Source organism: Tubulanus polymorphus, chromosome 4 (assembly GCF_964204645.1).
Source record: "Tubulanus polymorphus chromosome 4, tnTubPoly1.2, whole genome shotgun sequence".
NCBI lineage: Eukaryota > Metazoa > Nemertea > Palaeonemertea > Tubulaniformes > Tubulanidae > Tubulanus > Tubulanus polymorphus.
In genome coordinates this window covers 1,124,412-1,140,014 of record NC_134028.1, presented here as the reverse complement: position 1 = coordinate 1,140,014, position 15,603 = coordinate 1,124,412, and the positions used below count along the sequence as shown (strand labels likewise).

At 38.7% G+C, this 15,603-nt stretch overlaps 3 protein-coding genes across 5 annotated transcripts; 1 reads left to right on the top strand and 2 right to left on the bottom strand.

Annotated features, from left to right (window-relative positions):
- Window positions 1-217: 217 nt before the first annotated feature.
- Window positions 218-2,086, bottom strand: LOC141903800 (dehydrogenase/reductase SDR family member 7B-like). Of its 3 annotated transcripts, none has more exons than XM_074792117.1 (7): window positions 2,017-2,086; window positions 1,739-1,902; window positions 1,554-1,657; window positions 1,265-1,475; window positions 987-1,079; window positions 540-692; window positions 218-428 (listed from the first exon to the last, which is right to left on the bottom strand). In XM_074792117.1, exons 2-7 carry the CDS (start codon window positions 1,884-1,886, stop codon window positions 220-222), a joined length of 918 nt encoding a protein of 305 aa, XP_074648218.1. In that variant the 5' UTR covers window positions 1,887-1,902; window positions 2,017-2,086; the 3' UTR covers window positions 218-219. The 3 variants fall into 3 exon arrangements, with proteins under 3 accessions (XP_074648218.1, XP_074648219.1, XP_074648220.1); XM_074792118.1 differs by having other exon boundaries at window positions 2,001-2,084; XM_074792119.1 differs by having other exon boundaries at window positions 1,739-1,891; window positions 2,017-2,064.
- Window positions 2,087-4,463: 2,377 nt separating this feature from the next.
- Window positions 4,464-12,837, top strand: LOC141903750 (peroxisomal 2,4-dienoyl-CoA reductase [(3E)-enoyl-CoA-producing]-like). The gene is made up of 9 exons (XM_074792027.1): window positions 4,464-4,541; window positions 5,215-5,281; window positions 5,411-5,479; window positions 5,552-5,669; window positions 5,770-5,839; window positions 6,110-6,234; window positions 11,692-11,785; window positions 11,947-12,051; window positions 12,294-12,837. Exons 1-9 carry the CDS (start codon window positions 4,475-4,477, stop codon window positions 12,512-12,514), a joined length of 936 nt encoding a protein of 311 aa, XP_074648128.1. The 5' UTR covers window positions 4,464-4,474; the 3' UTR covers window positions 12,515-12,837.
- Window positions 12,838-13,334: 497 nt separating this feature from the next.
- On the bottom strand, window positions 13,335-15,592 carry LOC141903561 (actin-5C). The gene is made up of 2 exons (XM_074791729.1): window positions 15,366-15,592; window positions 13,335-14,795 (listed from the first exon to the last, which is right to left on the bottom strand). The coding sequence occupies exons 1-2, from the start codon at window positions 15,489-15,491 to the stop codon at window positions 13,791-13,793; spliced, it is 1,131 nt and encodes a 376-aa protein (XP_074647830.1). The 5' UTR covers window positions 15,492-15,592; the 3' UTR covers window positions 13,335-13,790.
- Between the last annotated feature and the right edge of the window lie 11 nt (window positions 15,593-15,603).

Genomic DNA, 15,603 nt, shown 5'->3' with positions numbered 1-15,603 from the left:
GTGTCTCATCAGTCTTGGAGTCAGCCCGGGCCCGTGGTAGTGCCCACACTCAGTACTTGTTCAGTTCACAGGAGATAAACAAAGAAATGCTTTTTTTCCTCATGATTTGAAGCCATAACTGTCAGTCAATGACCAGATTACTATATCGTACCCCGACTCCTCTTGTTGAAATAAACACTGAACACCGAATATCATAAACATTATACGTATCTAAAAACTTCATGATTTATTTTTCAGTTTGAATTGTTTAGCAGCTCTTAAATTCATAATATAAACAACGAGAGCAGGAAATAATGATCTGAAATAGACGACGAGTCGATGATGAATCGGGGCCAATATCAAATCATATTTACTTCTCTCTATCGCGTCGACGATAGACTCAGCAACTACTGATGGTTCCATCCCAGACGCAGTGGTCGCATCTTCAACTGGAAAAGTGCAAAACAGATAAAATTAACTGATTTATGATGAAAACAAATTGTAAAGATTTCTAAGCATTTTTAACATCTAAAAAATCGAAATAATGAGTAATTAATTACTGGCGTAAGATGAACCATCTCCCGTCATTGCGTTCAGTGATAAATTAGTTTTGATGTAGCCAGGACTGACGACTGACACTTGTATATTATGATGGGCAACTTCAGCTCGTAAACAGTCAAAAAACGCTTGAGTCGCGTGTTTCGACGCAGAATCTAAAACGAAAAACACTCATTGATTCAGTGCAAAGATACAGCAGTAACTAACCTCACAAGAATATAAACATTTCACACACTCTAAGAATGGAAGGAGAAGTTTACTCCAATTTCAACTATAAACTAATATGCTCCTTAAGACTTGAGTTGTACATCTATGCTACGCTCAAAACACGGGTTCAATGCAGAATGTTCCGCAAAACCCGGGTTTTAATAAGAAACCCTTCCGAATAGTGATATCCTATCATTCATTACAACACGGACTCAAGATGTGTCGGTGTAAACTAAACTCACATGCTGATCTGAACGGTATCGAAAGCTTCCCTTGTACACTACTAACTGCTACGATATGACCAGATTTCTGTTTAATCATAGCAGGAAGGACAGCTGCAATAAAACAAAAACATTTCAAACATAAATCATGATAGGCAAGTGAGTATTATATTAGTTCTTCCCGCTATCGTTACACGTAGGGGGCAGCACTAGACGGTCGATATCGATATTTCTACTGTGGCGGGCTATTATTGTTTTAATCGTCAATAACATCAAACTTTCTCTATAAGTAAACGTACCCTTAGTAAGAACCACATGACCGAAGTAATTGACATGCATCAGTTTCTGGTGGACGGTGATATCGGTATCAATGATTTCACCTCTATAACTCATACCAGCGTTATTCACTAGAACGTCAATAGGACCGTGTTCATCTTCAACTTTCTTCACCACTTCGGTTATTTGCTCGATATCACACAGGTCCAACTGGACAACTATTGGTTCATTCATCTGTAATCAATTTGATATCATCAAAATTCAACATTCCTGGAATTGTATATATAGGATAGAGCTATTAGAAAAACTGACATCATTTTTCTTCATTAAATCTGTTTTGACTGACATCAATGCATCGATATTCCTGGCAGCTAGAACCACTTTGGCTCCGAGTTTGTGGAATAAAAATGCGCAAGCTGAAAAATGTTTTCAACAAGGTTTAGAATTTATGAAATGTTGCAGAGTGTGATTCAGGTCCACGGCGATGGACGGTTTACCTTTTCCAACTCCAGAACTCGCTCCTGTGATGAAGACCAGCTTTCCTGTAACTGATGTACGCTTTCTGGTCATCCATTTATAGATGACAATCGCCAGTATTGAGGCTGGAAGAATTGTTGTCAAACACGGGCAGCAACAGAAATGCATCTTCACTGAAATTCAGCTGTCAAATATAACAAGTTTAACAGTATGTCAACGATTGAATACTCAAATGGAAGCTTTAATATATATGTATGGAAAAACTTTTATTTCTTAAGTTACCTGAACATACACATACCTAACAGCTCGAAAAAAGATAAGAAAGTTCAATCGCAGGGTCGCCTTTGCAGGTTTCGCGAGAAATGGGTGGCTCCGAGAATATCCACATCAGGGCAACCATGGTAACTTCCTTTCCAGGCCAACACTAGGGTAGACTGGTTGCCTGTCCCAGGCCAACACTAGGGTTACTGCGTTTATTAAACAGGCCAACACTAGGGTTACTGCGTTTATTCACTAGGCCAAGACTAGGGTTACTGCGTTTATTCACTAGGCCAACACTAGGGTTACTGCGTTTATTCAGCAGGCCAACACTAGGGTTACTGCGTTTATTGACCAGGCCAACACTAGGGTTACTGCGTTTATTCACTAGGCCAACACTAGGGTTACTGCGTTTATTCACTAGGCCAACACTAGGGTTACTGCGTTTATTAAACAGGCCAACACTAGGGTTACTGCGTTTATTGATCAGGCCAAGACTAGGGTTACTGCGTTTATTCACTAGGCCAACACTAGGGTTACTGCGTTTATTGACCAGGCCAACACTAGGGTTACTGCGTTTATTGATCAGGCCAAGACTAGGGTTACTGCGTTTATTCACTAGGCCAACACTAGGGTTACTGCGTTTATTGACCAGGCCAACACTAGGGTTACTGCGTTTATTGATCAGGCCAAGACTAGGGTTACTGCGTTTATTCACTAGGCCAACACTAGGGTTACTGCGTTTATTGACCAGGCCAACACTAGGGTTACTGCGTTTATTGATCAGGCCAAGACTAGGGTTACTGCGTTGATTGATCAGGCCAACACTAGGGTAATAATTTTATAGACGGACGCCGGGCGCCCGGAAGACGTCCCTTTGGTAAACGCGTATATGTGGATACTACAAAGTGTTTTCTTAACCGATTCTGACTAGCTGACAAAGTCAGAAAAAAATGACGTCACTTGACGTCCGGTTTGAAGTTCATGGGGAAATCGGAAGTAGAATTACGTCACGCTAAAATCCGGCATTCCACTAACTAAAATAAGGTAACTTATGGATCGGGTTATTTCAGAATGTATTTATTTCATGAAATTCCGAACAAGATTGGGTCGATGAATAGTTTAACAATGAACCGCGTTGATCGATCGAGTTGCAAATAGCTGAAATTCCCTTAGCAACAGGAGCGAATAGCACAGCGCACTATCATCAACTCATGAATATTAATGAGGTAACTCTCCAGTACTAAGATGAATATTCTGAGTACCGACCTGTTTAGGTATAAAGTCGTGAGGTGAGGCAGTTTTTCATTAAGCCACGTCGGGTAACTATCCAACTTGTTGTAAGACAGATACAATTCAGTTAAACTGAACGAAACAGGCATCAAATTATCCATGTTATAAGACTACAAAATATAAAACACACAATTCATCAGACACTTGTCCTCGAGATAGTAACAGTCTTAAATTCAACTTATTCAGTCAGTTCTAATCCAATCTTACAGATTAATTTTGAAGTTTTCAGACTGTGATATCCAAAAAGTCTTCACTGAAAGCAGCAGCAGCAACATCGCGGTCGGCAAAAACAGACTCCGCCCCGGCCTTCTTCACCAAATGAGGAATTCGGTACCGCTGGCCACGGCACTGCTTATTTTGAACCGTATTCCCGGCGGATTAAAAAAGAAATGTATATTTTTCGCAAGAGCAATCAATTTTTATACTGACATTCGCATTTCCTGCCAATTCGATTTTTTTTTAGGAGAAAATAATTTTCCGATTTGTGCGTTTCAACGGGTATTCGATTTTTTTCTCTTTGAAGGTAATTAAGAAATGCGTTGTAATCATCTCGTCTTCCTTTTATTATATCCAAATGGAGCTAATTTCTAAATTAACTACCAGGTTAAAATTCTTCAATATTGCAAAAACCCCTCTCAGTTTCCTTCATAGAAATGTCCTGGTTTTACATTATGGTTTCACAAAGAGTTTTAAACCATTAAAAAATGACACTTTTTCTAAATCGAAAGAATAATCTGTTTAGCAGACAGTGGTTCCGATCGACATAATTTATAAGAAATTGTTCAAGTTTTTTTCTCGCAAAAATTAAAAAATCTAATTTCATTTGATCTTATAATATAAGATTAGAAAATTATGAGGTTTGATTCTTTAAGTTTAAACTGTAAGTTTTGATTCATTTCTGAAATTTGGGCTTATATTATAAATAAGCCCAAATTTCAGAAATGAATCAAAACTTACAGTTACTTTCAGATTCCTACAGTTACTTTCAGGAGTTAGTTTTATCTGAGGTTGTTTTCCCGAATCGCTATGATTTCTTACATGAAAAATTTAATCAAGCTGTGACGAGGCGTCCGTCACTTCGATTTCATCTATTACATATTATAGGGCTATAATTTTTCTCGCATTAGACCTTGTATGTCTGTCTTATGTATATTACTTTGTGGTTCAATAAAGTCATTTGAATTTGAATCTTCGATAAATCCAATATGGCCGCGTCCGTGTTACGAATTTCAAGCGCGCAGATTTTCGGCAATAAATCGTTTTTTGCTGCCGGTATGTGTTAAATGTAGTCAGGTTTTGAAATAGATTTTAGTGTATTGATATTTAGAGAATTATGAATGAGGATTAAAACGAGTTGACAACGTTTAATAGTGTCATAAACACATGAAGACCAAATTCAAACTCTCTTTATTGACCCTTCCTTCAGGCTTTTCAGTTCAGTCTGGCCTCGGATTACACAAGCGCCTTTATAAGACAATCATTAAATATGATTATGAAAAATTTAAGAAATTAAGAAGCTAGGTCAGTTCTGTCAGGCTGTACTTGTTAGTAGCAGCCTATTTTGTTGAGCTCTCATTTAGTCTGGAGGAGTGAGCTGCTCTTTGGTCTTGGAGAATTCTTGTGATGGTGCTTTCCTAGTTTTAAGGCCCATACTTCACTTGGTAAAAGTGCTGTACTGTACGAGTGTTGATCATAGACAGTTTGTTTATTTTATGACATCAACTAGAAATAATTGGCCGATTTTTTACCAATTAGTTTAACTATAATGTACAACCTAATTGAGGCAAAAAAGTTTCGATCCATGGATATTTGCATGTTGAGAAATCAAGAATTAAATGCTGTGGAGTATATTGTCATATTTCTATATTGCATATTCAATCGATGGATATATTGCGGATGTGGCCCTGTTACATCTTTTAATGACATGCTTGTATTTATTTAACAGCTAGGATGTCTCAATCTGTGGCTAAACGATGTAGCAGCGCTTCAATTTTCAAAGATGACCTATTTAAGTAAGGATACATTTAATGACTAAAAAATATCCTAAAATATATAAGATACTAGAGATATCCTAATTTTATCAGATTTTTTGTAAGTGATCAGTAATTTTTGAGGACGATGATGAATTGTTTATTATTCAGGAATAAAGTGGCATTGATTACTGGTGGTGGATCCGGTATTGGATATACAATAGCTGAACAGCTGATGAAGTATGTATATCTTTAGCCCTTAATTAAACCATTTCCATCCAGTCTCTGAGAGATGCGATGTATTTTCTGCAGGCACAAATGCGATATAGCCATCGCTAGTCGAAATCTGGAGAAACTGAAAAATGCAGCTAAACAGTTAGAATCTACAACTGGTCAGAAATGTCACACGATACAGATGGATGTTAGGAAGGTAAGTTTAACCGGTACAGCATTTGAATCGATGAAAGCAAACTAATTTTGACGTTGAATCATGCGAGAGAGAAAGTGCGTTAACCAATGATCGTTTTCAGCCTGAAGATGTTATAAATGCAGTTGATGAAACATTGAAAACATACAACAAAATTGATTATCTAGTAAACAGTAAGTATTTGTCATTTAATGAATAGACTTTTTGAAATTCTCTCTGAATTCATTTAGATAATGTTAGTATTCAACTATCGTAATGATGGCTGAAACCATAACAGGCTCTCCAGCACGTGATACCATAAGGGATCATTCAAAACACACATTTGCCCATTTTGAACCACTAACCCGCTGAATGATCCCTCATAAGTGCTACTTAGTATAACATGATGAACTTACAAATAGTGCTGCGCTGATTTCTATAAAGTGTTTAACTCTATTTTTAAGATGCGGCTGGGAATTTTCTGTGTCCGGTTGCGTCCATGTCGTCTAATGCCTTTAAAACAGTGATGGAAATCGACACAATGGGAACTTTCAATGTTACGAAGGCTGTCTTCGATAAGTATATGCAGGTATGTGTAGAACAAACTTATCACGTTTTGAAGAAATCATTCATTACCAAGTAGATATTTTTGAATTCACCCTGGGGTGAACTGAATTGATAATAACAAATTGAGTTAACCCCTGTGCTAAAGATGACACTAGTCCAGAAAGCTGGCCCGTGGGTTCTTCTTTTTTTACAGACCATCGAACTGAGACTTAGAGTTCATGGTCACTTGTTGTCCTTGCTGGATATGAGTGACACTAGGAACCTATTGAGTTTATACTTATACCGAGGATATCTCGTAATTTGATTGAGGAACTTTTGTTCAAGGGCCCCGGGAAATATCAGGGATCTGGATTCGCTGACCTAATAAGCCCACGTACTGTAAGTAGTACATGCAGTGTCCATATTTTAGACCTGTTTTGTTGCATCTGTCCGTTTGAAATTTCTGATTCCTATGATATCGATATGTAAAAGAATCCCGGGTCGGGGGTCGCTACAAGAGCAAGCTGTGTCATATTGAATGATCAATAGTTAGTGTCAGTTACATGAACAGCTGTGACTGCTGTACAGTTCACTGTGTATATGTATGTATGTGTGGTTACTGTATGTTCATATAGAAATACCTGAAAAATCTACATCTGAAATTTTAGAACTCATCACGTCATGAATATATGAGCTGGAGTTTTTGTGTGTAGTCCATTTACGTAGATTATAAAACATGATTGACATCGAGAGAATGATTTCATTGAGATGAAATATAGACTAACTGACAATTATTGCATATACGTACGAGACTGTTGTAGTATGAACTAGATTACTATTGTTTATAATATACAGGCCATCAGAGTGTTAGTAGTTTGTGCTCGTCGCCTTACTAGTTGATTTATTAATAGATTTCACAGTTTTCGGACAATTATTGGAATGAGTTTCAGCAATTCACTATTGTATAGACCTGATAGCCTACATACTGCAGACCGCATGTTCTCGTTCAAGCTTTCATATGAACTATAGACCATTCACAAAATTAGATTAATTAAACCCCGATTACACAATTATTGAAATAGAATCCCCTGTATAACACTCGGCCGACTGCTGCAACTTCAGTTGATTCTACACGATCCAGTTCTGTAGCTTTCATAGATTTCACTGTATTGTTAGTAGATAGGAAATAAGCTAATTTTAATTGAAGAGTCAACTGTAAGACTGGGTTCAGGGTTTCTCTGTTACTGGGTTCAGGGTTTCTGTAGAATTGGGTTCAGGATTACTGTAGAACTGGGTTCAGGGTTTCTGTGTAACTCCGGGATCAATAATTCACTGGAAATACAACAGAATTTTGGTTGAAACAGTTTTCCGAGATTTCCGGCAGTTTTCTGAAGTAACGAGTTCGACTATGATGAATAGTGAAGCATACGCAATAATGCACACACGATAGAACAACGTAAAATAACCTGGTTTTTATTTCGCAAAAAGGAGTCGAGCGCATTTTATGATATTGATTCCGTGAAAAAATAGATTGGTCTATTTTCTATTGATATATATTTTGCATTTTACAGTACATAGTAACATAGAAGTAGGAACATTATGCATGAGATTGATAGCAGTCCCGATCACATAGTGATCATTATAATAACTACACACGTTCAAACCCCTTTTACAACAACAATATTTTTCGAAAGGTTCAAAGTTTTCGCTCTATATATTTTTAGGCAGTATCTTATCAGTTATTGATTAAGTCATGTCCTGAATTGAGGAAAGTGGCATTTTGTTTCATTTCAAGGCTTTAATCGTGACCGATACTTCAATGTTTGAAATTTCGGGCACATTTTTTTGAAATTCAAATTTGTATTTGATTTCTTATGTCGTCGATATCAGCAGTTAACAGTATTTGTAGATTATTGCTATTTTCACTTCATAAGTCATTCAAAAACCACGTATAAAATACATTACTAAACACTGAAAGAATGTTGTCTGTTTTTTAGCGTCTGCTGCAAAGCGAGCTGATATCTCTGAACGCAGATTGGTTTCTCCCTCCCTCCGCCCGCTACAGGCGTTAAAACCACTTGTTTCTTACAAAGTCATATTTGCTTGAAAATTATAGATAAAAACTGGTCTCAACTAAACAAGTTAGTCGTTTAGATATTCTGCTCCGTGGAACGTAGAGAATAGGAGATGTATTTCGTGTTGTATGTTGTGTATTCATATGGAAATTACCAATATATTTCATGATAAAATACAGCTGCTTCAATGAGAATAGATTTATCGATTATAGATTACAATTATGTTCTATAAAATCAGCAGCACAGTCCAGGGTAATCTATGTATCTATAACGCGCACTGTACTGGTGCGTTCATATTAAAGCCCACATTCAATGATTAGGGATCTAGTTTCAGAGAATCAAGAATTTCTCTTAATATTTTCTACTACGTAAAGCTTGAGTCTGACTGTATTTTCTTGTGTGTTTATACGAATGTTTTAACTTATCAACGCAATGAAAGCAAAGAAAGAACGGTTTTTGTTAATTAGAAACAGTAAAGCTAAACATAGCTAGCTTCGTTAGAAATCCACAGACCCGATAATTACCTCCGATGTAAATAATACGAGGTACATTTTGTGTTTAGACTGAAATTTCGCGCAAAAAAATGCGTCTGAAATTCAAAAATAAAACATGAGCCTAGAATGTGATATGGTTCACCATCACGCTGCCGATTCTATATCGATGATTATGATGATTAATATTCAATGAATATTTTCATGAGAATTTCTAGTTATTGCTTCATCGATTCGATGAAGCTAATTACATAAATGAATAGGTTAAATAAACTTATTATATTACTGGGGTCTGGAAATACAGGCCCGCTATGTTTCCCAAATAGAAGCAACCATCCCATCACCCGTTACGAAATGGTTAATGATTTTTACAAATGGTTTTTATGAATTCTCTACTGTAACCGTCTAAACCACTGCACACACACCGAACTGTATAACACAGCCTGCCTGTTCATATATTATACTACATAGATTCAAAAAAAATCACACGCACATGAATTAAGCACAATCCTGGATGGTTGATATAATAAAACACATTTCCTTCAAGCCATCAGATTCTTGAGTGAAAGATTCCCTAATTGTCCGATACCCTCTTGAAATCTTTCATCATGAGGATTTTCTTTCCTTTGGTCCCAATTTCTCTGAGATCAGTAGAATTCAGTAATAGTTATCATCGTCTGTGTGATATGATAAATCTTGTACGCTACCGCGGTAATCCATTGTTAGATTACGTCCCGGGTAGTACGGCTTACTGCCCGTATAATCCCAGTCGTTATTGAGCCCTATGGGCGCGGGCCCGGCGCCGTCGTATAACTCACCATCGATCCACAAACAATCGACGCGTAGCACGACCTTACAGTTGAGTTGCCGCGCCTCTTTCATCACCGGATACAACTTTTTCCGATATTCCTGGATTTCTTTCGGGAATTGTTCGCTGATCGCGTACGACGTGTTGCGTAAATTCGGCGCCATTCGTTTCACGTGTTCGCGGTCGCGGAAATGTTGGAATTTAACGAGAATCGGACGCGGGCGATGGCCGCCAATTTTACCGAATCTGTAAACGTCGCACAGTTCTATCATATGAGCGTAACGAACGTTCAACTGATCCTGGAAGAAATTACGCACGGCGTTCTCTGTCACTTCGTGATTCGCTTCGTAAAGTCCGAAAACGATCAGGTTGTTTTTCATGCTGTGAAGTTTCTCTTCGATTTGCTCGCGTTTGATGTCGTAATAATCGGACGATAAATCGTCCATTTTGTCGGATGTATCGTCGAGCTCTTTATTCAACCCGTCTATTTTCCAGCGCATTATACTCGTCAATTTGAAATGAAATTCTACCGATTGTTTCAACTCGTGAACGTTCCTCTCTAATTTCTCGATTCGTTCGGCTTTATTTTCGCGCTCTTTCGCCAGACGATTCTTCTCGCTGTTGATGCTGTTGTCCTCGTGTAGTTTCAACTCTTCGAGGATCCCGATCGCCTCCAGTTTCTGTTCGTGTATCTTGTCGAATTTCGTACTGACCGCTCGTAGTAAGTTATCCTCCAGGTTTGTCATCTTATCGAAGCATCGCGGCGAACTGTTCTGTTTTAACCGATTCAATAGTTTCTGTTTGACGTCGATGTCCAACGTTTCCAAACCATTATTATTATCGATTTTATCCATATTGAAATCGCGCCGAATCACAGACTTATAAACCGTCAAAACTTTCAAGGAATGATTTGAAGTATATATCACAATGCTTTGTTTTCTCTTTCATGCAGTCATACTTATACTGTTAATGTATTCATGCGTTGAATACAAGTAGTTATCACAAATGATTTGGATTCAGGTTTCCCTGTAATAAGCCAGCGACCTCTCCATGTCTCTATGTATGAAGAGAGAGTGATGCTGCTAGTACACTCTGGCTTATAGGTTCCGCGTTCTATTTTTTCCGGTCTACCATCTCACCACTCGGCACCAGTGTGGTTCGGCGTTAAAACACTCGGAAGGTTTTCGATTGTTTTCTAAGCGAACTCTCGAGTATATGTGCATTGTTTTCGTTTGTGTCTTATTAGTCATTACATCTCACTCGTAGTCAGTGGTATAAAATACAGCGTTGCAGAGTCATCTAGAAGATTAGTATTTGTTTACGCAAACTCATCCATATGATGCGTGTGTCTTAAAATATCCTTTCGTTTCTACAGAAGTGTTGAATACATTCCAATAAATAAAGACGATAATTCACTATTACGTCAATTTTAATTTCTTTCGATCAGATGTACGCGTAAATCCTAAAAACCAGATCGATATCCGAGTTGTTTTCGATATAAGCCACGAATAAGAGTCACGAATCGCGGTAAATACAGACACACCCTTCGAGTGTCTGGTCCGTGACAAAAACGCGATATCCGTTTGTTCGTGATGACCCTGCGCGGTGGAGCGGGTTCCTATATATGGAAGCTATTGCAGAGCTATAGAGAGTATTGTGCGTTCACAGGTGGTGCAGCCCTCTTCAAATCAATATTCATGAAATACGCGACTGCAGTTAAAGAGAAATTCGAAAAACAATGTGTTTCATACCGGTTTCGTCAGACAGTGACATCTGTTGACGGATATATATGTTATAAATACTATTCATGTTTAATTTTTTCGTCTGTGCGAGTGTCTGAGTGGTTTTCAATGAGTTTAAGAGGTTTTTGTGTTATACTATTGTCCCCCTACCCGGGACCGAGATTGAAAACCAATATTTACGTATTTCAAATTTGATTACCAGGTCCTCCTAAACATGTATCAATAGTCATTTCATTCTTCTATAGAATTACCCATACGCCGAGGGGTCATTTTATTAGGTTTCTACGGTATCCATTTGAAGAAAATGTTTACTAAAAGTTGAGCGGTACTGTGTTGAGAGCATTGACTAATAGCTATGATATTTCTTGGCTTTGTATTTTTCAGAAAAATGGAGGAGTCATCCTGAATATTTCGGCAACATTGCACTACAGAGGCAATGTATTACAGGCTCATGCTGGTGCCGCAAAAGCTGCAATAGGTAGGCCTATGTAGTTTAGTAGTTTGCTGGATATTCGTCATTGATTTGATGCATGCTACTGTTTCATTTGAAATGATGACCTTCATAAGTGATCGCATGCCTCACACATCACAGTCCATTCTTCAGAATTCCATGACCATGAAACTTTTATGTTTTTTTAGATGCTTTGACGAAACATTTGGCATGTGAATGGGGACCACTTGGAATTCGTGTAGTAGGTGTGGCTCCAGGTCCTATTGCGGATACGGAAGGTTACAGAAAACTAGGTAAGAGGTAGAAATGATAGTTGAGTGGCAGGGCAGCCGGGCCAAACAACTGCATATGGTCAGCTAGTTATCACTGTGGTGTGCAGTTGAATACCGTGGTGTGGTGTGTACCTCAAGATGTTTAAAATTTACCAGTGCGTTACTGATATAGTGACTGATAGTTAACATTAACCAGCTCTCGACTTCTACTGGCCTCAGTTGTTGAAAACTTACACTAAATACTGAATTATTTGTTATTTCAGGTGGAAAGCAACTGAAAGGAGAGATATTTGATATGTATATGAAAAACATTCCGTTACAACGAGCCGGAAAGAGAAATGAAATTGCTAACGCCGTGTTGTTCTTGTTATCAGACGGAGGATCATTAATTACTGGTGAAACTGTCGTCATCGACGGTGGACAAAATCTATCGTCTCCAAACAGCATGTTTGACATTGAAAACATCATGAAATCAAATCTTTAAAAATGTTAGCGAACCTTTATTGGTTAAACTGATTGTAATATCTACTCTTAACTCAGGGAGGCCGTCTCCCAGACCTAACTACAGGAGGGCATCGATTTGGGATCACCTGCCAAAACAATTCATATCTATCTACATTTGATAAGGTAATTCGTTCGATCTTTGCTCCTTGATTTAATTACCCCACGTCTGCTGATAATACTGAATGAAGAGAGATGTAAGTGATTGTCATTTGTGTAGATTTTATATTATTATTTATTTATGATAATGCAACTTGTATATCTGATCATAATTACTTGTTTGTTCTATGAAATATTTGTAAAATTCATCAGGTTTGGTTTAATAGACTTTAGAGGTCGGTGTTAGACCATGGACGTATGAACTAGAAATCTAGTTTATACGTCCATGGTTAGACTTATTCTGAGGTGATGATGCAGCTGCATTCGCCATCTACTGGATTTCTGATATACTACTGGTGGTTTGGTTCTCGGTCTGATCATGAATGAACCTTCGATCTGATGTTAGGTTGCAGCAATAGGATAGGTGGTACCTTGCCACCCCCTCACTCTGAAACATTCTACGAATTCTCCTAAATTTCCTACAAATGCCAGATTTCTGATAATTACATTTCTCCAATTGTCAAGGTCTGAAGTGAAGGGGTTGAAACGTGATGGATAATTGTTTGAACATCTAAGCCTTAACAAATATAAGATATAGAAGGCAAAATCTTGTGGTTCCTTGAATCTCATTAGTGTCGACTGTATACACAAAATCATCAATCCCCATAGTCCTGATTAAACTCGAAAACGGAATGAACTCGAAATAAAATTAATAAAACAAATTTATTGAAGAATACAAAATTGTTTAGCAAGAATTACAGCAGGCATTTTAATCTAAATGCATCATCATTTAAAAAATACAACAAAATGCTCGACAAAATGAAACAACAATGAATCGATTCAAATTCCTACAAGTTATCATTGTATTTAAAGAGAGTTAATTGTAAATCACTCGCCGGGTTTTGAGACATGTTTAAGTAGCTTAGTCAGGAATCACATTAGTTTCAAGTCATTCGGTTTCTATATAAAAATCAAGTTCGTATAAAATTGATGTTCTTCACACGGAGATAATCAGAGTTGAGTTTGAGAGAGATTTATAACTGATTGTTTGAATTCGCTGTTCTGTTTTTTCTATCATCACAGAATTACTACAATCTCCTCGATCGCGTGTCATGAAATGCGCTGAGTTCAGAGCCGCGTCGGAACTCATGAGATCATGTTTAGAAACATTTACGATGAACGATGCTAGGTCCGGATTCGTCGTATTCCTGTTTGCTGATCCACATCTGTTGGAAAGTGGATAGGGAGGCTAAGATGGATCCACCGATCCACACGGAGTATTTTCGCTCGGGTGGTGCGATGATCTTGATCTTCATCGTACTGGGTGCGAGTGCTGTGATCTCTTTCTGCATACGGTCAGCGATACCTGGATACATGGTCGTACCTCCCGACAGAACGGTGTTAGCGTACAAGTCTTTACGGATATCGACGTCGCATTTCATAATACTGTTATACGTCGTCTCGTGGATTCCTGCAGATTCCATTCCGAGGAACGACGGTTGGAACAGAGCCTCGGGACATCTGAATCGCTCATTACCAATGGTGATAACTTGTCCGTCCGGTAACTCGTAACTCTTCTCGAGGGACGAGCTGCTCGCCGCTGTCGTCATCTCCTGTTCGAAGTCTAACGCCACGTAGCACAGTTTCTCTTTGATGTCGCGGACGATCTCACGTTCAGCGGTGGTCGTGAACGAGTAACCGCGCTCGGTGAGGATCTTCATCAGGTAATCGGTGAGATCACGTCCGGCTAAGTCTAAACGCAGGATCGCATGCGGTAGAGCGTAACCCTCGTAGATCGGTACAGTGTGAGAGACACCGTCACCTGAATCGAGGACGATACCGGTTGTACGTCCAGAAGCGTACAGCGACAGTACGGCTTGGATAGCGACGTACATAGCCGGTGTGTTGAAGGTCTCGAACATAATCTGTGTCATCTTTTCTCGGTTAGCTTTCGGGTTAAGCGGAGCTTCGGTTAAGAGAACTGGATGCTCCTCCGGCGCTACTCGCAGCTCGTTGTAGAACGTGTGATGCCAGATTTTCTCCATATCGTCCCAGTTAGTGACGATTCCGTGTTCGATCGGGTATTTCAGGGTCAGAATACCTCTCTTACTCTGGGCTTCATCTCCGACATAGCTGTCTTTCTGTCCCATACCGACCATGACACCCTGAAATATACAAATTAGAAAAACATGGTTAGTCGTTGAAAACAGAATTGATTGGTGTCAATTTACTGGGCCACAATCTCTGGAAAGCTGAAGAGTGAGTGCATGCCTAGTCTTAGTAACTTGATCTTATCTTTAGAATGCACTTTAAATAAGAGAATTAAATAGGGCCTACATGACAGGGGCTTTTCACGATAACTTGGGGTCCGAACAAAATCAAAAATTCGACCCACTTTTTAGTTACCACCTATATTCTTATACTATCTAAAAAACGACCGAAGTGGTACCTCAGATATGCTTGGTAGAATCTTTGATTTAGGGCCCCCAGCCATGCGAGCTACTATTAACCCCTGTGGCTTCTACACTGGGGGGAATCGAAAATGGTCTGAAAAATTGGGTAGGGCCAGGGGCCAATTTTATCTTTATGGAGTAATTTGTCAATTAATTAACTACAGAATGCAGGCATAGGTTATCAAATCATACGGATAACATTGTAATAATTCGTTGTACATTATTTGAACATCGGAAAGACAATGACGGAACATTTTTAATCGTGTGAAAACTTATCCTTACCTGATGACGGGGTCGACCGACAATTGATGGAAAAACAGCTCTCGGAGCATCATCTCCTGCAAATCCAGCTTTGCACATTCCTGATCCATTGTCTACGACAAGGGCGGCTACGTCTTCGTCACACATAGTAAATTTTTAACAAACGGGATGTCCACGGATAATAACTGCACACTGTCGAGCTCGTGTCTGGCAACGCCTCTACGATTGTATTGTGCTTTATATAGTACGCGCTACGTCT